The following is a 22662-nucleotide window of genomic DNA, read 5'->3' as shown; positions in this document are numbered from 1 at the left end:
TCTGCAAGTCCATAAAAATTTGTTTCCCATCATGCCTAAATCTTGGAAATGCTCCCCCTGGGAAGAGAAATATTTGTCCGGTGTTAACAGTAGTAACTATTTTGTAAAGCTCTTCAAGAACGTTAAGATAAAAATGAAAATGGAGACTCAAAGAAATTATGGTTATTACTATTTTGTAATACAAGAAATATCATGCAAGTACCTGTTGTCATATACTGTCTGGCTACAAAATTTTGAGAGTGCCAAAACAGTTCAGTGTGTCCATAATACTGTTGTATCATTGATACTGATACTGGTGTTGACCTACCTACACAGCAATGATCCAGAGCTGCTTCTGCAGTAGGGAAAGAAATTTTCTGTCAGCGCACTGACTTTGTCTTTTGCTCTTTTCCTTCACTTGCTACCTACTTCACCCACTAACATATAGAGATCCACATGTATTTTCATAGAAGTCAGTGTTGGTTATATCATCAACCAACAGGAAAAGGATCAAGCTCTCACTGGATAGTCATTCAATGCTAGGGCATATCATGCACATTTGGTAGGACAACAGGACTATTCTTCACTAGTCTATCTAAAGTGGCTGACAAAGTATGAGAATCTGAGAGATGACTATGCATTGAGAATGTATTTTAATTTTACCTAACATACAGGAAATTACATTGTTTCTTAGTTGAGGGAAACAGGTCACTTAATTGCAGCCAAACAACTGTTCTCAGCTGTGTGTGGCTTCATACCCTACTAACTCCCTGCAGTGGCTAAAGCGGCAACAGAGCCCTTCTACTACAAGGGCATGAGTGCCGAACAACACCTTATTGTATTATGAAAATTTTCAGTGTATGCACAAGGAAATAAATAGGCAATGCTTGCACCTCTGAAGGAAGGATCTGGAGCTTCATGACCATGGCCCTCTTTTTTCCATATTCTTAAAACAAAGCGGATCTCAAAATCCTGGGTATCTTCATCAAAGAAGTAACAACTGCTACCAAATTCTCTCCACATAAAACTAACAAAATGATTAGGTGAAGGAATTACAGGCCTGAAGGAAACTAAAACCTGAGTATTACTTTACTTGTACAAGTTGATCCTCTGTGCCTCTTATGTCAAATTTTCTTTCTTCCTCCCACTGGCATATTCCATCCTCATGTCATTCATTTAGAAATAAAACAGGGCTATTTGGAGTGCAATAAATGAAGATTTCTAAAGGATGTATCTAATGAGCATAGGCCTTTATTTTCACATATTTCTCAGCTTCACTGAGGAGATCTTTGTTCTGGAGTTAATTGACTCTTTCTGAACACAGCTTTGATTTTTTGATCTGTTTGATGTTGTTTCAGTTTCTATTTGTTCAATGACCCACTGACAAATAGGTAAAAAAAGGAAAGCTAATGAAAAAACTCTGTAGATTTTACACTGGAGAAAAGCAGATATATACTGTCTTCAGCCAAGCAGAGGGCAATATGCAGAAAACATGTCCACTTCGCCTCCAAGAACGTAAGGGTTTGAAAGTATAATAGCTCGATGGAATGAGGAACGTAGAGGAAAAAAGTTATTTATAGGCAGAACATTACAGAATCGAGAGTATGGAATCATTTGTTTAATTTGGAAGGAAAAGATAAAGTTTCAGTATAAAAACAACAGCTGCAAACCCAACTTTTCACAAAAAGAAAATCAGAAATAAAGACAAAATCAAGCTGGAATTTTTCAAAAACTTTCAATCATTAATTCGGAAATTCTCCAAAACAGGTTTTACATCAAAAGGGCGTTTGGGGGCAAAAAAAGGAAGTGTTTCATTCTGAAAATACAAAAAAGAGACATTTCTACTTTCCATTTTTTTCCATTTATATTCAAGTGTTCTACTTCAAAAAAGTAGATATGTTCTTGTTTTTGTTCACTTGTTTATATAATGGTCACAACAGTGACATTGTATTTGCATCCTATAACTAATATATTTTACATAACCTGGCTTTTATTAATAATGAATTCAGGATGCTCAGTAAACACTATTTCATTCTGTTCCACCTAAGGATAGGGTTTGAAAATGAAGTATCGGAACATACATACAACATGTCCTGTTGTTCTTTATTAATCTTAAAAGTATTACCTAAAGCACAATGGGACACGCCTCCATTTTAGTGTAAAGCCTTCTTCAGAGGTTGGTAATTCAAGGGTCTGGAAGGTACAAACTCCTTGGAGCCCCTGTTAGCTTGGAAAACTGCCCAGCTTGCAGCAGGTTAGCACAAAATATTGCTCACTGGCAGAGCACGTTCATGCATCTCCCTACTTACTTCTCTGCTCTGATAACAAATTACTTAACGTAAATAGGATTTTTTTTATTTTCATAGTGTACCAAATTTCATTCAGCAAAACTCAACATAAGATTTCATTTTAAAAAGTTTTTTTCCCTTTTTAATCATTAAATTATGAACAGCAAATAGTGTTCTCTGATTTAGTACTAAGGATGGTGTTAAGAAATTATTTGTAGATTTTGTCATGATGATTCATGCTATTATGTCAGTCCCTGAAGGCAATGGAACTAATTCCACAGCAGGTAACACCTAACATGAATAAGAATGGTAAAATCTGGCTCCTTTGTTGTTACTGTTGTTGTTACAATACATAATGAGCTATTTGGTGGAGCATTTTTGAGCTACAGTCATGGACCAGGACATCACTCTAACAGGCACTGGAAGAAATAGATGTTTTGATTACAGAGTAAAAGTATATATCAAATTATTGTTTGAATCATTCCATGCTAAACATACGGAGTTCTTCTCTGTATTGCAGGTGTCAGGTACCAATCAGAAGCCTAACACCATACTGAAGGAAGGTGGGAAATATATAAGGCTTTTGCATGACAGTTGTACAGCTACTCTTCTGAAATACATTACCTTCTGTTTAAATAAGAAAAATGTTGGAGCAGTGAGGTGCTTCATAGAATCTCTTGCTTAATAATGTCACACACGAAAATGAGAAAGATGGGTTTCATAATGTAGCTCCTTTCTTCCACAGTCTGCAATTTGATCAGATGAGGGTAATCATATTCTCAAATGAAAAGTGGCACAGCACAAGAAGGCCAATGTAAGACATAATTTCTGTTGTGCATCTGAGAGATGCACAGATTTAGTTGGCTGTTGTGGCATCAATATCATTTCTTTTAAGTTTTCCTCTGACAGCTTTTAAGGGTAGGATGTTGGAGTTGTTATATGATCTAGGACACTATTACATTCAGGTATTTTTTTAGCTGAAATGGACAGACTTAGTGAATATGCTCCACTGTGCAGTAACAGTAAACCTGCATACTTTGCTAAAATGCATTGTATTTGAAAATGTTTCCGTTTGAAAAGGACTATTAATTTTCATGGGGGCTTGCACATGAGTCATTCATGACAGTGTTGGCACCGATGCCTATAACTTGCCATCATTTCCATATTAGTGTGATCTACCTCCTTTATTAATACAAAATATAAAGAAAATGAAAGTCTGGTTTAAGACGTGTCTCTTTGTGGAAGCTTCAGTGTCCAGTATTACCTTCATGCTCTTCTAATAAGTTCATGTAATGTATACGTATGAATTTCAGTTAAGTAGGACAAATATGGGGGGACTATCAGAGTCAATTCAAGAAAGCTTTCTGAAGACAGTAAAAATGAAGTACACAAACCTTACATATCAGTCACAAAATTATGTTACTGTTGCATTGTAAATTTGGAGCTTTTTTCATTCTGAAAAAAGAGAAACTAAAATCTTTTTCATAGTATGGTATACGTACTACTTATGACAATAGCTAGTACTCTGCATGAAGTACAGACACATGAAGTAACTTTGTGATCAATGTTAATCCTAAAAGAGATGACTGATATACATGAGGTACTAAAATCTTCCATAGTATAGTATTTCCTACTGTAAAGACATGAGACGCCCAAGCACTGTCATCATTCATTTAAATGCCTTAGCATGGTTAAATATTAAGAGTTCAAATGGTCCTCACTTGATCTTTTAGCCAAAAAGAACTTAGGCACCTCAAAGCCTTTCAACTGTTATGACTATTTTTTCATCACAAATAATTTTATATAGAAATATAGAAACATAATTTCAAAGAAATGGAAATAAATAGCTGGTATATGAAATATAACTGAAAAATCTCTAGTTAGACTATGGTAAATTCTGGTCTCTGATATTCTAATATAAGTCTGATGGAACTTGGTCAGTTATATGACTTGGTCACTCACCAATAGTTTCAGTGTAATTATTGGTGTTATCCATCAGTTTGGGAGAAGGTAAGATCTATAAAAAAGTTTTGATAAGGATATTTACTCAAGTGTTTAATTATACCAAGAAAAAAGGACCATAACATCTCTGTTGGCCTTAGAAGAATGATTTGATACACTGACCCATCCAATTAAGTCATTAGCCTGTATCAACCACGTGTCATACTTCGTTCTGCCCAGACTGGATTGGTCCCCCGCAGCGATTAGACACTTCCACGCAGACAGCTCACCAGCTCGCCTCAAGCAGTGATCCCCTGGGGCTTAGCTCTTCCATTGCAGAGGGGACCAGCCCTTCATCATGACATTCCAAACGTCAATGAGCAGCTGCCACACAATCCCCGACACAAGCTTACCATAACCGCTCCCCAAACTGATGCGAGGCCACTGCATCTCCACATAACCCATCTGCAACTCAAAATTTACGGCACATTTTTACCTTAGAGGAATGATGCTTGAAGTTCCTCCTTTTCATCCTATACTCTGTCCTGAGCACAAAAGAGCTCATTTCCTATATGCCTGATTGATAGACTCTAAATACGTTTGAATCTAACATTGTCAGGTTTCCACTGCATACACTACGTCGTCGCACCTTTCATCTGATGACCTGATACGGCAGTTGTGAAACAGCAGACCAGGCTCAGTGGAAGGTACTTGAAAGCTACCTATTTGCCTACAAGGCAACTATTCCTCCTATGAACTCTGCACATGCGCAGCAAGGAAGGAAGGAACTCCCTAGATTTAACTAATACAGTATCTTTTAAAATCTTTAAAAATAGCTCATAATAAACAAATCTTGAGCTATGTTCCAAATTCATTATTTGGTCAAAAACACATATCTCATGCCTTTCTTCCAGATGTTGGGTTATTGTCTTTTTCCAATTTCAAATTAACCCCATAGCGCTCATTAAGTAATTTGTCCCTGCCTGAGGAATATGCCCTACCCCAGACGAAATCGCATGTGTAGTCTCAAAACTTAGCAAAATTGAGATGCAACTCCTTGTAAGATCTCCTTGTCTCCTTGTAAGATCTTGTCATCTTCTAAAGGACAAGCAAACAAAGGAACTCCATTATCTGTTACTAACTATATACCTGCACACGTCAGTTCACATACACAGTTCTCTTGTTTATATGTGTGTGTGCATGGAAAGAATATTTGCATATTCATTTCAAAAGAGTCTCTCAAAGGCTTTATTTTTTAAATTAGATGAAAATATTTTCATGCTAGCAAAAAGTATTTTAAAATAAAATATTTTTGTCAACATGTAATTATGTTATTTAATTTACAGGTCAGAACTGAAACATTAAATAAAGATAATTTTATATCTGAACTTTACATATATTAAAATCAAGAATATAGGGAACAGACATATTTCTGCTGTCACGCTATCATTCAATAATCAGATTCGTAGCTGCATAATCATTTGTAGCCTTTAATTTTGATCCTAATATGTGCTTATGCATATGGTTTTCCCTTTTCAACTAAGAATTTAATCAGACATTTATCATTATCAAAGAGTTAGTCAGGAATGCCTGGATGTGCTTCAGAGGTTTATGATTCAGCTTATTTTAAAGCATGTGTTTTAACGCTTATTTGAATATGGGCAGCCTAATGAGTTTGGCCTTGGATACAGTTCTTGTTAGTCTCTAGATCTTTTTTAAATAATTATTTTCTGTATGTTTTCAGTATTAATGATGTATTTTCATTTAATCCTTAATAGAGATGTAAATTCATGATTAAGTACATTTAATAGCAGTAATAGCTGTACTTCTTCAGAATTTAAGAGTTCAGTCAGAAAAGTAATAGCGCTAATGGGAATTTTTAAAAAACATTTTACCAAACACTTAAATATATAAAAATCAGACTCCCAGAAACATAAGAAATTTATAAGAGAAAGGATACTAGGCTTAATTAATCTATGTATGTAAAAGATAAAAGACAATTAAAGTGAAAGAAAACCTAACAAAACAAAGCAAAGTTTTTGGAAAAAAATAGGGGCAGTGAGGAAGTGAGGAATAAAAGGAACTCTACCAAAGGATTACAAGTGCTGAAATTGCCAGTCATGTAGAAAAGACAAAAGCATGCAGTTTTAGGGAAAAAAGCAAGACTGCATACTCAGATCTGAAGGAGGCTACAAATAATTTACATTCCACTAGTAATAGAGAAGGATATTAAACAGCAGCTAACAAGGCCAGACAGTCTTAAACCAGCAGGGTAGCCTGCTTCTGCGAGCTTTGAGAAGGCAGACGGAGGGTCTCTCGCATGGCTATCACTGATTTTCTGTCACTCTTAGAACACCGAGGAAACTCCCAAAGACAGAGTAATAGAACCCTATTAACAAAAAACTGAATGAGGTAAATGTAATTAGCGCAGGATAATGGAATAGAGATCTGGTCAAGGCATCCTGATGTTTTGGAGAGTTTTTTTTTTCCTGCAATGACAGATTTGGATGACATCAAATTTGCATATATGTGCATTTATATCTGTAACTGCATATACTGTAATAGTGCACATTTGGAATTCTGAAGGCATGTGACTGACAGTGTACACTATTTTAACCAAGATTTTGAATTATTATAAGTATGATATACTAAACGTCTCAAAGTATAACCGTAACAAAGAAAATGAGTGGTTTCTAATGAGACCCATCAGAAATCTCATTTTCAGCCTGTCATTATTTAACATTTTTATTACAGACCTGTAGAAAAATACATACTATTTGAAGTTGAAGATGATCTGAAAATAAAGTTTACATAAGACAAACTTGGGACATGTAGGCCAGCTGGTGGCAGGAAACATCATGTATTTTAATGTGGCCATACGTAAAGTCATAAATCTAGGATAAAGGACATAGTTCCAGACTGAGGGATTCAGTACTAGGAAGAGGTGGGCCAACAGCTTGGCGTGTAAAGTAGCTGAAAGTTGTAACACAACTGTCTGACATCCATATCACAGGAGATGAGATCAGTAATCCTTTTTGGCCTTATAACCTATGGATAAGTAGGTCTGGGACCATGATTCACTCATAGTATTTTTTTTGACTCAATTTTTTCCACATGTATAGTATATGAGCACAATAATTGTTTCTGGAGAAAAATGAATCCTAACTTCATCCATAATATCTGATTATCTGATTTAACAGGCCATGATTATGGCACAGCAATTAAGTGGTGAAGGAATTTCAATTGAGTTATTACCTATGTACCTAGCTTTCACATACGGATGAATTAATCAGGAATCGATGAAGACAATCTCCCTTAGTTTCAAGCTCAGCAAATTACTTGATATGGTGATGAATTGGTGAAAATCTAAGAGAAGTCAGTGGAGGGTTTATAGCTAGAGGGAAGGGTGGGGAGAGGGCAGAGAGAGCAAGGAGAAAGATCATTAATAAAATGAGAAAGGAGGTCTGTGAGAAGTAGCAAAGAAATTAGAGAGCTGCAGGGAATAGGTGTGTGATGTGGCAGTCTGGGCTTTTGGAGGAAGGCTGGAAGTGTAATGCATACCATCTCACATCTATAGGGAACTCAGCTATCATTACTAGCAGCCTGGCCACGCTGGGGAAGAAGCAGATAGGACATTCATCATCTAACTGACAATGCCCAGTAGCTTAATTCTTTTGGATGCAAAACTGAGGGAAAGCACATTAGAGAGTACGATTTGCTGAACCTTGGGCGCGTGTAGCCAGCGGAGCCTGTCCTGTGCAGGAGGACACGCTTCTGACTCCATCCCTCACAGCAGCTCACTCTTCCCCTAGCACCTTGCTGTGCAGTGAGAAGTGCAAGCTAGGCCTTGTCTATTCCTCCTTAGAAAGAAAATATGTTGCAGTCATTTTATGGGAGGCAGATTTCTCTTCAGCTGCCTTTTTTTCATGCCCTCCCCCAATTGTGGGAAGCCACTAGGGGCAATTCTTTATTTTTACTAATTTTGAATTAGTTTATTTTTCTTAGTGTTAATTTTCCCTCATCTTCATAAAGAGATGCAAATTATGTCTGAATGCAAAGGCAAAAATAACCTACACAGGCCCTTTTTGTGTCTCAGTGACAATCTGGGTAGAATCTGGAGACCTGAGCAAGGCAACTGCACCTGAAAACTGAGTCAATGGAGTATAAATTAAAGGGTTGGGGTTTTTTTGGATAGGTAGGACTTTTTTTCCAATTCAGTCATACCCCTGCAATTATCTCCATCAATGTAAGGGGAGTGAAATCATGCTGATTTAACTGCATTACAATGTTTCAGGAACATTACACCAGTTACATTTAAACCCAGTACATACTACATGAAAACGTAAAATATATTGGAATTCCCTTGGGGGCTGTGTTGCATCCCACTGCATTAGGCCAACATACTTTTAAGCTTCCATTAGCTACGGCAGTAGCTCTAGTAAATCTTCCCTGCCAACTCTGGCAAACTTTCCATCACATCTCTGTGAGCCCTTACAGAAACGTACATATACGTGAGCTCTGAGCAATCTGAGACATGGCCATGCCTTTATCACCTCTTAGCTGACAAAGAAATGGACAGTGGCACCCCTCCAGGTTTGACCAGTCACACTTCAACTACATGGCAAAAACTGCTTGTAGGCCTGTAAGTTCCTACATACACAGAAACTAAGAAAGGAAACAGAAATATAGCATATACATGGCTGATTGCCCTGGGTATGAGAAGATTATGAAATACTCAATGATACAGCAGTTTTACAAAATCAAATAGAATTTATATATTATATTTAGACAGCTATCTAAAAAGAAGAAGCTATCCTTCCGCAATAAAGAGCTGCTTTCTCTTTAATACAGAACTTGGAATATTTCTTAAAAACAAACAATAAATGTTCATCTTAAAACAACACATTTGTCTCTGGGATAGAAAATCTTTTGACTAAAACAGTTCAGAGAGGAGTTCAAATATTCTTAGGCTAACAACAATGATTTTTGACTGCTTATTTTATATACACATGTGAAGTTATAACCTAACATTAGCTTTTACTGATATAAATGCAAAACTGGAACTGGAGTCCCTAGCTAAGTTGAATGGATCTTATAATGTTATTCATTGATTTATTTAAAACACATCTTTGGAACTATATATACAATTTAAAATAAAATATTTGATAAATAAGTGAAATTTGGTTAGTATTACCATCAGATTAGGAATCATGACCTTAAATAAATCTTCCAGTCCCTCAGTGGGCTTAGGATGACCATTTAAGTTAAATGTCTGAACGAACTGTCTCTTCAGGAGTCTGTAAAGTCAAAAAAATCCTAAACTTTGTTGAGCAGAGGAAAGAAGTAAATGCCAGAGTCAATGTTCTTTTCCACTCTGAACTATCAATCATTCAAGCTTATGGAACAAATAGAAAATGGGCAGCTATTGCAGTAGTGTATGAATACTGAGACAATTTCCCAGGCAGCAAAGGTCTCAACTTTACAAAGCTTCTGGTTCTTTTTCTATTATTTCATTGGCAAATCATTCTTTAAAAAAATCCTTCTTAATTTGGTTTTGGTTAAATGAAAAAGATTCTAGATACTCAGGCTTTTTGCTTACAGAGCTATCAAAACCTAGATGTGCCTAAAGTTCTTTCCAAATATCAAATGTCAGTCCTGAGAATGCTCTTGCATCTATGATGATAACTTCAAAGCTAGGCTTCAAAATGGCTCAGGACAATTGATTACTGATTACTGCAGTACGCTACGCCACCACATTTAACACATTCAGTAGTTGGCTGATGGTCTTGTGATTATGTATCTACACGATGCCAATAAAGTAACTAAATAAATGAAGTGTGATACAGATAAAATCAATATTAGTTCAAAGGCTGATGTCTGAAGAACCTTTAAGTCATTTCTGGTATATTATACCAATAGGCTGAATCATGAGCTCCTGAATGACAGCAAACTTAACTACACTGCTCTTAAAATCAATACAACTTCTACTTACTTCAGTGAGAGAATATTCAAGCTACCAGGCTGCGCTCATCCTCAGAGCAGGGTCCCAAGTCCACGTGGACAGAAAATCATATGACAATCAAATTAACTCTTTCTAAGTGCTGTTATAATTTTAAATGTAGTCTTCTAAATTGTAAAGACTAACAAAAAAAAGTTAATCAGAGTTGCATCTGATCATGAACAAGACTAACATTGTTTCTCTAATGTTTTCTGTCTGAAGCTACTGAAATCATGCACACATTCGCAAGTCCATCTACCTTTGTAAGGCTTAGCATAACTGGCATTTAGGAAATGCAAGCGTAGGCAGTGATACACCTCCAGATTTAACTAGTTATCTATGTTTGACCTCTATGTAAAACAGTTCAGAGATGGATCAGTTTCAGTAGAAAAAGAAAAGGTCTTTAAATGCACTTTCAAACTTCCCGGCAGACTTCACCACTTCCAAAAGCACTTTTTTCTGTTTTATTCCATATTGTTGCTTCTGAATTTGAAAATAAATGAATTTAAAACACCAATAATGCAAAAAGAAGCTGGGCAAAGACACAGTTGTTAATGCATTAATTCAATGACATTAGTAATTGATTCAATGCCCACTGACCACATCAAACTTTGAATCAGACTTTCTGCAGACAATTGTTTGCAATCAGGCTGTGTGCAATGTTGCATTCATGTAAGTTAAAGACTCTGAAACTTTGGCTTTTCAGCACCAGTGAGTGCTCTAGCCATTGCCACCACTTTGGAAATGACAGTAGACTGTTTATTACTATTTCATTCACACACAAGGTAACATATGGTTTTAATGAAAGCATATTAATTTAAAAATTGTCACCCAGAAAACTGTAACTCAGTTCAATGTTGTTAAATAATTAATAGCCAATTAACAAAATGTTTGTTTCTCTTTTGAATGTTAATTTTATTATATATATGTATACCAGCATTGTTATATAGCGATACATATAACTGGTCTAATTTTGGTCTGCTTTTTAGCTCAAAAGTTCTAAATTTAAGAAAAAATAAAACAAGAAAGCATCTGCTTAATGTTCTGAAATCCTATGCTCTTGAAAGGAATTTAGGCACTCACTTAAAGGAGTTTATTTGCAAGTGCTTTGGTACCTGAGTAAGAAAATGATTAGGTGTTAAACCTCAAAGAAAAATGTTCTGATACACTTGAAACCAAATTCCGTGGGATTTCTGACTTTAGATCCAAGAACAGGACCTAAAAAAGGAATGTAAACAGAAGCAACAGAAACACAACTGAAGAAGCTGACTTGAAATTCCCCTGATTTCACAAAATTGTATTTGTCTGGAAACTTACCTGAAAGATGGCTACTCCCAAATGAAAGTGCATGAAAGTGCATAAAGAAGATATCACATCCCCACTTGCACAAAGTCCAAACACCACAAATTGGAAGGATAGATTCTCTAATTCTATTTTCTACAAGATCCTCAAAATTAAGTTTCTAATAGAATGCCTTGCTCTTTCAAGAGAGACATTACACTTCTGAAATATTTTTCTCACTTACCCAAGCTATTAATACACAAGGAAAGCCGAGGTGACATGCAGTCAATGGTAGAAGACACACATTTTTGCATACGCACAAAGGTTAAGGATTGATTATATCTGCTTCTTTCAATTTCTATATCAATTATGTGAAACAGGGTTACATTTCTACTGCAGCACTGGTATGGGACCTATTGCAAAACCATTAAAAGCATCTTCTGATGCACTATAGCAAAGTGTCAGCAGTTCTGAACTGATCAGGTTTGCTTTGCATATAAACAAACAGAACTGAAAAGAAAGCCTAGCTGTGAAAGACAACTTTCTTAAAAGCATCAGTTTTATAAAGAAGTAGATGACCCAATGAATGAACTCCTTAAGCATTTTCATTAAGAATATGAAGTTGCTATTTTTTTTCTTCCTTTTTTTAAATGAGAATACAAGTGAAAGTTTGTCTGTCCATAGTCATAGTCTTACTATTTCATCTTTAAGCCACTTTAAGCCCGTAAAGCACTAAATTTGTATTTTCCGTGTTACTTTTTATCTTGTGATGACCTCTCCTGGTTGAGCTGTTCATTAGCCTTGATTCCAGAAGTTAGGAGTGTTTTGATCCCTTCGTGCTTATTCCAAAGAAAACAGAAAAAGTAGCAGAAATATGAAGAGTTTATAGCTGAAGCATGAATAACATAACTATCAATAAAAAATTAAAATAAGACCTGAATAAAAATGTGTATCATATTGTACCACTGTGCATATTTATCATATTACAAAATGGACTTGCAGCACCCAGTTCACCTTGAGATAAAACTGAATGAGATTCAAAGATTTCAGAATGATGACTTCTAAATCAGTATTACTGATAGACATAATTTCAGTGACAGAGATAGATGCAGTGACACTGCAAAGAAAACAAAAAATTGAGATACAATATATTCACATAAGTCAGGTCCAATACTATTCTTTCTGAAAACTATCTTTTTCCATCTGAGTGCAAGCATGCTGTAAGAAAATAACGAGCATGTATGAGCTCATATGTGAAGATCAGTAATTCGCCATACACCATGAATATTGTCTGCTTTCCAAACTGCTGTACAAAAAATTGCTGTTGTTATTCACTTCAAACACAAAACATTAAGTAGGGATAGAAGATAAAATCAAAATCTGATGGAAATTAGTTGTACATCAACATTACATTTCACACAATTTTTTTGAACTTCAGAAGTATTCCCAATATAGCCTTCAAAATCAGTTGATGACACACACAGGAAGATATAATAAAAAGACCTAACTTCCTTCTCAAAGAAAAAGAAAAAATCATCAAAGGAATTTACCATCAGTTGCACATATGACAAACAATACAAGGAAACAAAGCAAGTAATCAGCTTGTAATGGTGTGCAACAGAATAACCAGTTAAGTGGTGCACCTAAACACTATGACATAACACATGAGTTCCCACTGTGGTACCATTCCACTAGCATAGATATGTCTTAAAAAAAAAAACTAAGCATTTTTCATATACTGTAATGTGTGCTCTTTTTGTAATTATAAGATCGATATGTACTGGTAGCTATGTGCCTGTTTTCAATAAACAAAACTATTGCCTTTTAACTTTCAGAAATGAATGAGAAATGAAAATGCATAAGGAGTATAGTGTATATGCTCTAAGAAAGTGAATTTATGTGAAGAAATCTTTGAATAGCCGGAAAAAATCTTAAAATGCAAAATGTATATGAGTAAGTTTGAACTGAGACTATATATATCCTTTTATTCATGGGATTTCTGGTTATAGTAAATTACTACTACCACTAACTTCTCAACTAACTTCTTTCAGAAGTTAAACATTTGTTTACTGAGTAACCAGAGAACCTATGATGGATCATTTTCAAGTTAAACTACAGCTATTAGCTATTGAATGACAGAAAAAGCTCAAAATCCTGTTACAGAAAAAGAATACTGGAAGCATTATTTTCCAACAACAGATTTTCTACAACCTAGAGCATAGATCTTTTTCTTCTCTGTTACTATTATGCATAATGCTCTTGAGATGATAATGGAAATACAATATTTAGAAGAAAAATTAGATAACCAGTCAAGATCAAGTAGTAAAACTATGTCCTAGGTTTATACCTAGGACTGATATTGTTCTGAAATTAATGGGGGGGGGGGAAACAACCTGAACCTATATCCTATAACATCTGAAACTTCGATACAACACACACACTGCTGTAAATCTTCTGCTGTCATACAAATAAATATCTAAGTGTGGGCAAATCCTGAAGCAATAACATTGCTTCATTTTTTCAGAAGGTGTCAGATGATATCAGACAGAAATCCAGGGAGAAAAGTACAGAAACGCTCCAGTTCCCTAATCATTGTATTATTCACTTCCTCCCCCCACCCCCCCCCAAAAAAAACACATACATCTCTATGCAATATATACATCACATTCTAAGACAATCCCTGTCTGATCAGTACAACCAGCCCACATACACATACAAACACACAACCCCAACACGTCTATCTGTAACATTTTGGTACATTAGTTTCTCTATAAACAGCAGAGGAAGTCAACAGTAGCATCTATTTTTGAGGATTCTATAAAAATAGTATGCTTCATTTCAGTAGGCACTTCAAAAATAGTTGGAAAATGGTAAATGCTTTACATGGGCTGCAGAGAAACAACTAAATACTTAACACTGACATCTACCTGCAAATGTTTTTCCGGAAGCTACAGCTCATTGCAACATTAAAGGTTTGACCTAAAATCCATTGAAATCAATGAATATGCTGTCATTTTTACCCTGACTGCAGAACTGGGTCCTGTATTGGTGCTCTGCACTCTTCTAGCCTAAAGTTAAACATTTTATCAGATGCTTCATCATTTCTCTACTACTTCTGCCTCCCTAGGAAGGCAGTCACTGGTCGGTTCCAAAATACCTTTGCTCATTTATTATGGGAAGCAAAACTTCACTCTCAAGAAAAGCTGTCCTGGTTCAGTTCCTTTACATCAACTCACCATCACTCCTTCCTCTTCACAGAAGACAAAATTTCCTCTTGCTGCAATCCCTTACTTCCTAATTCTCCTTGATAAAAACACTAGTTACGGAAACTGCTCATGTCTCCTCTTTTCCTTCAGACAAATGTAGAAGTAAAACACTTCCAAACACAAACTGCACACCTCCTGGGCAGGGTGAAAAAACAAACAAACAAACAACCAGAAATCCACCCTCAAACTTTTAACATCTTTTATCTGATTCCTTTTCCCCTCCAACTCCATTGCAGAACCAAGTCTGTACCATGGAGCAGGTCTTTCAACTTTCAACATCAGCTACCACTAGCCTCACTAAAATCATCAGCAATAAGGAAGATCTGATGAGAGCCTTGTATCAAACCTCAGTGCACACATACACATGCAGATACACAGAAAATCACATACAAGATTCACCATCAGAGAAAAAATAAACACCCTCTCAGAGTTGTGGGAAGCCCCTTCTGGCTTATTGTAGACCTGAAAATGTGCACGGTTCTTTGAAAAAGGTACTTACGAGATGCAGGGAGAGCAGTCCTGGCTCTGCAGCTAATGCTGCTGAAAATCCAGAGGAAGAGAGCTGCCCTGCAGCCAGCTCGGGTAACCACAACCATCCTTCACTTCCTGGCTCCCGGTACTCCAAATGCCAGTTGCTGAAGACCTGCTTTTCTCCACTTTGCCCCCTTCTCTCTCTCTCCTTCTCTTTCTTGGAGGAGGTGGCGAGTAGGTAAAAGGGGCAGGGCTTTACCTTGGGGTAGAAGCCAGCCCCTCTCTTCGTCTGCTCTCTCTGGGTTTGCAGCAGCAGGATAAGTCCCGACACTTTTCTTTCTCTTATTGCTCTGGGTGAATGTGTGTGTGTGTGTGTGTGTTGGTGTGTGTGTGCCCCCTCCTTCTCAGGGGGAAAAAAAACCCCACAAAGTATCAAATAACAAGGTACGTATCAGGAGAAAAAAATAAAAATCAAAAAAGAAACCCCCCAAAAGGGGCAGGGGGAAGAAGGGAAAAGGGGAAGAGGGAAAGCAAGATGGGGATGAAGGAAAGGGAGAAAGGAAGAAAAAGCTGTTGGTGCTGCTAATGCTGCTGTTAATGCTACCACTGCAGCTGAGCCCTTCTTCCTGCACAGAGCAGCGCTGCTGAGAGAAGCTTGCAATAACCTCCTCAGCTCAGATATATATACACAGTGTACACGCACACACAGCCTGGGAGCCAAACACACACACAGGAACCGGGAGAGGGAGAGAGAGGGAGGGAGAGACACTCCCGCAGCAGAGAAGCAGGCTCAGAGCCTCTCTCCTCATGCATTCATCATCTTCCAGCAGGAGGAAGCGCCGCCACCAGCAGAAGCAGCAGCAACCTCCCCCCAACACGGGGAAAGGGGAGGAAAAAAAAAAAGAAAGAAAAAAGCAGAAGGGAATATCCTCTCCCCAGCGCTCCCCTCCCCTTCCTCCAGCTCCTCCCTCTTCCTCTGCGCCCCTCCGGCCGCCAGGACCCTCCTCGTCCAGCCGGGCCTGGTTCAGAGCCGCGCCGGGGCCGCGGCGAGGCCGCTGTCCGCGGTGCTGAAGCGGCGCGCGGAGCCGCCGAGGGCAGCGGCCGCCGCCGCCGCGGACGCTCCCCGCGCCGGGGTGGTTCGGGCTGCCCGCTCCGGCCTCCCGGCATCGCAGCCAGGGGCGCAGCAGGCAAGTCCTAGTCCCCGGGGGCTGCGCACCATCCCGCCAGCGGGGAGCTGGGGCTGCGGGAGCCGCTCGTGCAGCTGTTTCCCTCCGGCAGGGAATTCGCGCACAGACAGAAAGCGAGCCGCGTCGAAGTAGCGCTACGGGTTTTGCCCAAAAGCGATGACTGAGACAGCCTGGTCGAATTCCAGCCTTATGGTTTGGATTCAAGAATCTGCCTTTTCTTTTCCATCCCTCTCCATCCCTCCCTCCATCACCCTTAAACTGAAGGAACTAAAACTTACTGCTCACCAGAACCGGTAGAATAATGGGGGTGAGGACTTATTCCTGGATTGTTTATTTTACCGTCAATGAGGCAAAGAAAAATGAAAACAATTATTTCTCAGATGCTGTACAGAGAAGGCTGAGAAATGGAGAGAGCAAATTTTTTTAGAGGTACCCCGAAACAGTGATAAATTATTTTCAACTACTAACACACATGCTGTTAACAAGTATCTGCTGCTATTTAGTATGATGAAGAAGTTAAGGCTGTTTGCAAGATGAGATTTTCAGAAAGGCCTTGGGATATTAGGATGCTCAGTCCTATCGCTTTTCAGTGGAAGTAGAGTGCCTGCCTTTTAGGTCACTTTGAAAACTCATCCATAGATAATATGTGATATCCCAGGAGAGCTGTGGCCTAGAGGTTTGAGCACAGCGCAGGACAAAACGTAAGTGCTAGCCCTGGGAAAATCTGTTTCAGTAATCCTGTACAACTGCCATAATATTCCCTTCTCCATCTTTCCCCTCCCTTGCTTTATCAACATCAATATGGAATATTAATATGTCCATATTTTAAATGTTTTCTTAGAATTAATGCAAATATGGAATAAAAACTGCATTATGAATGCTAAGTGTTATTACACTCAGCTCTTTCTGAGATAACATATGTTCCCACAGAGAATTTCCTATCTACTTCCTGCATCATCCTGAGCCCTCTGCCCTGCCCTCCCCAATCTGTACACCCACAGAGGCTTTTTAATGCTGAGTAATCACTAGCATAAGTAAGTTTTGGGGGATTGAGCTAGGAACCAAGTATTAATCAATGCCATTTAACTAATTCAATCTTACCCCTGTCTATAACTTATTGCTTGTTAGCATCTTCCATTCTCCTCCTGCTCCATATCTCACCACTCTCTACAATTGTAAACCTACATTTTCTGCTCCTTAGATACAGCAGAAGCAATAGTGCTAATACTCTAGCAGAAATGGACTGAATCTATTCATGGAAAGGAGAAAAACATTTGAGTATGATGTTTAAAAAAACATATTACTTTCATCTTGAGATCCTGTAGCCCTTTCAATATTGAGTGACCTTTACTTTCACCTAAGTATGTAGCAAATAACCTCCGAGTAAGTATGACCTCAGAAAAAAACTCAGCTGACCATTTTGCAAACTAAATGTCCCCACTTAAGGTGCTTCCAATAAGCACAACAAAAGCAAGATTTTTTACTTGCACATCATCCACTTAATGAAGTCCTCCACGAAACCAAAATCTGACTTGATTCAAATCGATCACACTTTACACTTCTTTAGTATATTTTAATTGAGGGTTTCAAAAATGTATTCAAATGGCTCACAAGTAGACACACACATTTAAAGAAGTAGTTTTAAAGGATAAGACAAGTAATCCAAAACAGGAAGATTCAGCAGGTTGATTGATGAGTATCTCAATAGCGTTGATAGTAGAAAGTTTCCTTGTGGTTTGAGACGGAAGAAATGCTACAGATTATTGCATTTTCCCCCACCTCAGAATATGATCTATCCTTAAAAACTACATAAAATATTTAAACTAGGTAGCAGTGGCAATGGTTGTGCAAGGGTAATGCAATTATTTTTAATATAAGGGGGCCTATAAGAGCATTAACTTTGACTGATTCTGTCACATAGAAATCATTGCAAAGATCTTTAGGCATTTTTAGTCCTAGAAAATAAGCTAACCACAATATACATTTTTTTTCTGGAGGATGTTTTGTAATATTACTTTGAATGATTCAACAAATCCAAGTTGAACATATTAACCCTTGAAATGAAAATACTTCTAAGCAAGCATTGGGATGCTCCTGCTGTCTGGCCTGGACATCTGCAAGACTGAGCATCCCTTTCCTGCAACTAGCAAGTGCCTTTAATGCGTGTGAGCAGGGACCTGTACTGATCCCTCACAGAATGCAGGTTAGGAAAGACTCGCTGAAGTAGGAGCTCCCAGCTGAGCTACTCCCATATGGAAATTAAACTTTCCTTATCATTCAGCCCTCCAGAGCTACAGAAGTCAAGGGGGACATCTCAGTCTGCAGATGGAACCTTCCCGGGAACTAGTAAGACACTAAAGTGTTAAAAGAGTCTTGTTATTACAGCTGTACACAAATTTTATTGAGCTTAATGGAAATTATACACCCATATTGATGAATGAATAGATCCTTCTGAATTTACTAGGGCTGTCAAGAATTGTCTGCTAAATGGAATTCATTGTGGACAGAGCTATATTTACAGTATGTGGATGTCAAGAAGCTTCGGAAAGCTAGAAAATGTAATTAAGAATTTCAAACACTGGTAGGGACCAAATGGCACCCAATAAAGTGATCAGCTGAGGACCACAGAATAAAATGAACCAAACTAAAAAGGAAAGTAAATCTGAAACTTCCAAAACAATTTTGAAAAGTAAAAGCCTTACCTATTTATCCCTAACAATCTACCATTTTAATACATTTCTTCCTTTTATATTTTTAGTTGCCAAGGACCCCTTGAATGTCAGAGCTCTAAAATTTATCCGTAATAGAATTCCTATCCAAACTTCTATGATGGCAAATTTAGGCACTTTACATAGGAAAGATAAATGCAATACATTTCAATTTGTGACCTAAAAAAAATTACAATTATATGCACAGAATTATTTGCCATATAATGGAGATCTCTATTACTGAAGGAACTCTTGGATTTATGAATAACCATACTGGGACTGTCTAAATACATGGATTTTTCTCTGAGGGAGGAAGAAGCCACATGAAGAGTATGATCACCTGCATGTGAGATGTTTTAAAACACCTGTAGAAAATATTTATTTCTTAGAAATTTAAGGAAAAAAGGTCTTTCCTAGCCTTCCTAATGTAGCTAAAAAGGAAGATAAAGGTGCATTAGCAGAAAAAGATCCATTATCTTCTAGTTTCATGCAGCTAAAAATACAGCATTACAGTTTGAATTGAATGCATTTTGCCTTTGCAAATATTGCTTTGCTATTCTGGCTTATAAAATCAAACAAACAAAAACAGAAATGTGTGTGTAGGTAATTGTAGCAAAAAATGCTTCTAGTCCTTTCTTTATAAGTTTCATAACAAAGATTTTCAAAACGGGAAAGAAAGGAGTATTAAACGACCAAATATTCAGTGTTTATAATGTTGACCTCTGGTTCTCATTTTCATGGAAATCATGGAAAATTGAAGATGCTTAGAATTTTTCTGCTTCATGTCACATCTTCTGGAGTATAAACATATTCTCAAGAGAGCATTTACCTTTGGATATTTAATTTGGGAGATCTTGGTCTATATTAATCTATACTGCACAATGAAGATTTTTGATCCTCAACACAAATAAAAATCATGCCACATATCTCAGACATACACTAGACTTGGTTCTACATTTCATAAAGGTGTAAAGTAGAAAGCTGACATTTCTACTGAATGCCATTCTAATTCTATATCATGACTAAAACTATCAACCAAACAGACATGTAACCACCATCAGAAACCCAATTGTTCTACACTAATCACCAGTCTTATTTTGAGCTCATTTACAGTTTTCCACTCTTTGAAATGGAAGAATTTGTTTGCTTCTTTGCAAACATAACCTGGTTGCGGATCACCCACTTGAACAGTCCAAAATAATCCTCTCCTCCAAGACACAGTACTCTTCTACACATTCATGTCTTTTTTTTTATTCTGAGTTTGCCTTAGAACCTTACCTCAAGTGCGTTTCCCTCCTCCTCTCATTTAAGTGCTCCCTGTTAAATTTGGGAGGATTTTTTAATGTTGAAGAATAATTTTGCATCTCTACTATCCCTCACATCTATTAATGGAAAAATGAAAGAACATCTGAGAATGATTACCCGAGACAACTGTTTTTAATTAGTATTCTGCTCTTCCAAGCTGGAAAAGTTATCTCCATTAACATACCTTTTCCAAGGAATGGACTGTTTCAGGGAGCTATACGGAGTAACCTGCAGCTACTGCTCATGCAAGCAGCCCAGTCAGAAGCTCCACTTATGCATAGAAACCGTAGGATGGGATTTTCTTTGAACAGGAAGCACAGGATTGAGTCAGTAGTATCTGAATATAACATCTGAATACAGTGGGTATTAAAGGGTTTAACCAAATTCACAACCTCAGAAGAATCACTGAGAAAACATTTAGGCAATTTCTAAAACACAGTTTAGTCACTGAAAGACTGACCTCTGAACACACATACTTCTTTTTTATGGTGATGGAACAAAGAACAGATTTTTGACTCGGTAATCTTAAGAGTTTTTTCCTCTCTTTAGTATTCTAGTATTTCACACAAGTGCCTTCTCTTTTAGCAGTGCTACTGTTATCTATAACCGATGTTACTGCTATTGTTAATATTAATAGCAATACAATTTTATATTTACTTTATATTTTTATATATTATTTAGGTTTTTGCTAAGTGGCAAATTCGTCAGATGATATTTTCCAGAGCCTAGTCTTGCCTTGTGTTCTTTGAACAAATAAGGTGGAATCTAATTATTATTGAAACCAGAGGGAATTTTGATATTGAATCATGTGGGAACAGCATTTCGACCCCTAGATCTTTCTATGGTATCTGAGGAAGTGCCGGCTGTACAAAAAGACAGATACTGGGCCTTTTGTAAGCATATAAAACAACACTGAAGCAGTTAATTATTTTCCAAGCATCTACATTAAACTTGTGTTGTACTTCCATATTAACCCATGGAACATATTGTCTTGAAAAATATATTTTAAAAATAACAAGATTGTGATGAAATAATCTTTTCATAATTCAGTTTAGAATATATTTCACAGGAAATTCATGGATGCATGGGAAAAGACCTATTTTGAAAAAACTGCAAACAAACTAAACTATAGCAATATTATCAGACATTATTGCAATTATGTGGGGAATATTTCTAATCAGTTTTAAAGGAGAAATGGAATTTAATCTGGATCCATGTGGGAAAAAAAAGCATCCTTACTCTAACGTACACACTGCAAGGTAAGTGCTAGAGTATCCACTCTTCTCATACCATCATTTACGTCTTCATAAGGTAATTTATGTGACTTGAAGGCTCTTTCAAGACAAACACATAGTAGCCCTTTGGTGAATACAGCGAATGCTTCCACAACAAAGTAATGTTAGGGAAGTACTAAGGTATTTTTAGCTGCATTTTAATGCAAATTAGCAGCTGGAAACAAGGGAAAGAGGCAGCATAATTTGACCAGCTTGCTTTCTGTAAACTGACAGTGATCTACAGTTCACATCTTGGGAACTTCTTTGCTAAGGGTTTTAGAAATAATTCACAACTTGTAGCTTTAAACTATTGTTTTCCTTTAAATAATTTGTGGTACCAAGTATACAGCCTCATTATCTACTCAATATATATTTAACAGATTGGAAGAGGTTAGCAGAGTAATGCACTAGAGTTACTGAAGCATTTAAGCATCTGAGTAAATATATATTTGCTTCCCTGTTATTTTGTCCACATCATTCAGTCTCAATTACCACACGAATAAACTATAGTTATCTTCATCTCCTACTACAGATAGCATACAGATACCTGACAATAAAACTACTTTAAAACAATATCATTTACTTTATATTATACTGTTAGGGGTATCCAGAATCCTTTTGAACCAAGTTATAAATTCTTTTATATAACTGACTGAGGTAAGGTACTTTGTGTTACAGTTAAACCTGAAGCTCTAGCAATTCTCCATCATGACTCCAGGACTGCCTTTTATTAACTGTCTACAGTGCACCTAGTACAGAGCAGGGTGTCATTCTTGACTGGAACTTCTGCATGTTACTTATATGTGATTACACTTAAAAGATAAATAAATACTGCTTTGCCTGTCTGCACACCCGTCAGTGGGATAACTTCATATGCATCTCCTGTATTTCACAGGGTTTTTTCCTCCTGCTAGGCCTCTAATATTTCTAATAAATACAAACTGGCAGTAGGAATGCCAACTGT

The 22662-nt window shown here is 37.1% G+C and overlaps 1 protein-coding gene across 1 annotated transcript in view; it reads right to left on the bottom strand.

The window, feature by feature from the left end:
• Positions 1 to 15349, bottom strand: part of CNTNAP2 (contactin associated protein 2) — a 1099877-nt gene extending 1084528 nt beyond the window's left edge. Inside the window, exon 1 of the mRNA XM_062569605.1 lies at positions 15253 to 15349. Within this exon, the coding sequence (XP_062425589.1) occupies positions 15253 to 15349 (97 nt within the window). The remainder of the gene's footprint in view (positions 1 to 15252) is intronic.
• Positions 15350 to 22662: the final 7313 nt, after the last annotated feature.

The sequence above is a fragment of the Rhea pennata genome, chromosome 2, assembly GCF_028389875.1.
Source record: "Rhea pennata isolate bPtePen1 chromosome 2, bPtePen1.pri, whole genome shotgun sequence".
Taxonomy (NCBI): Eukaryota; Metazoa; Chordata; class Aves; order Rheiformes; family Rheidae; genus Rhea; species Rhea pennata.
Note: the sequence above shows the minus strand (reverse complement) of the source record. Positions and strands in the feature narration are given on the sequence as shown.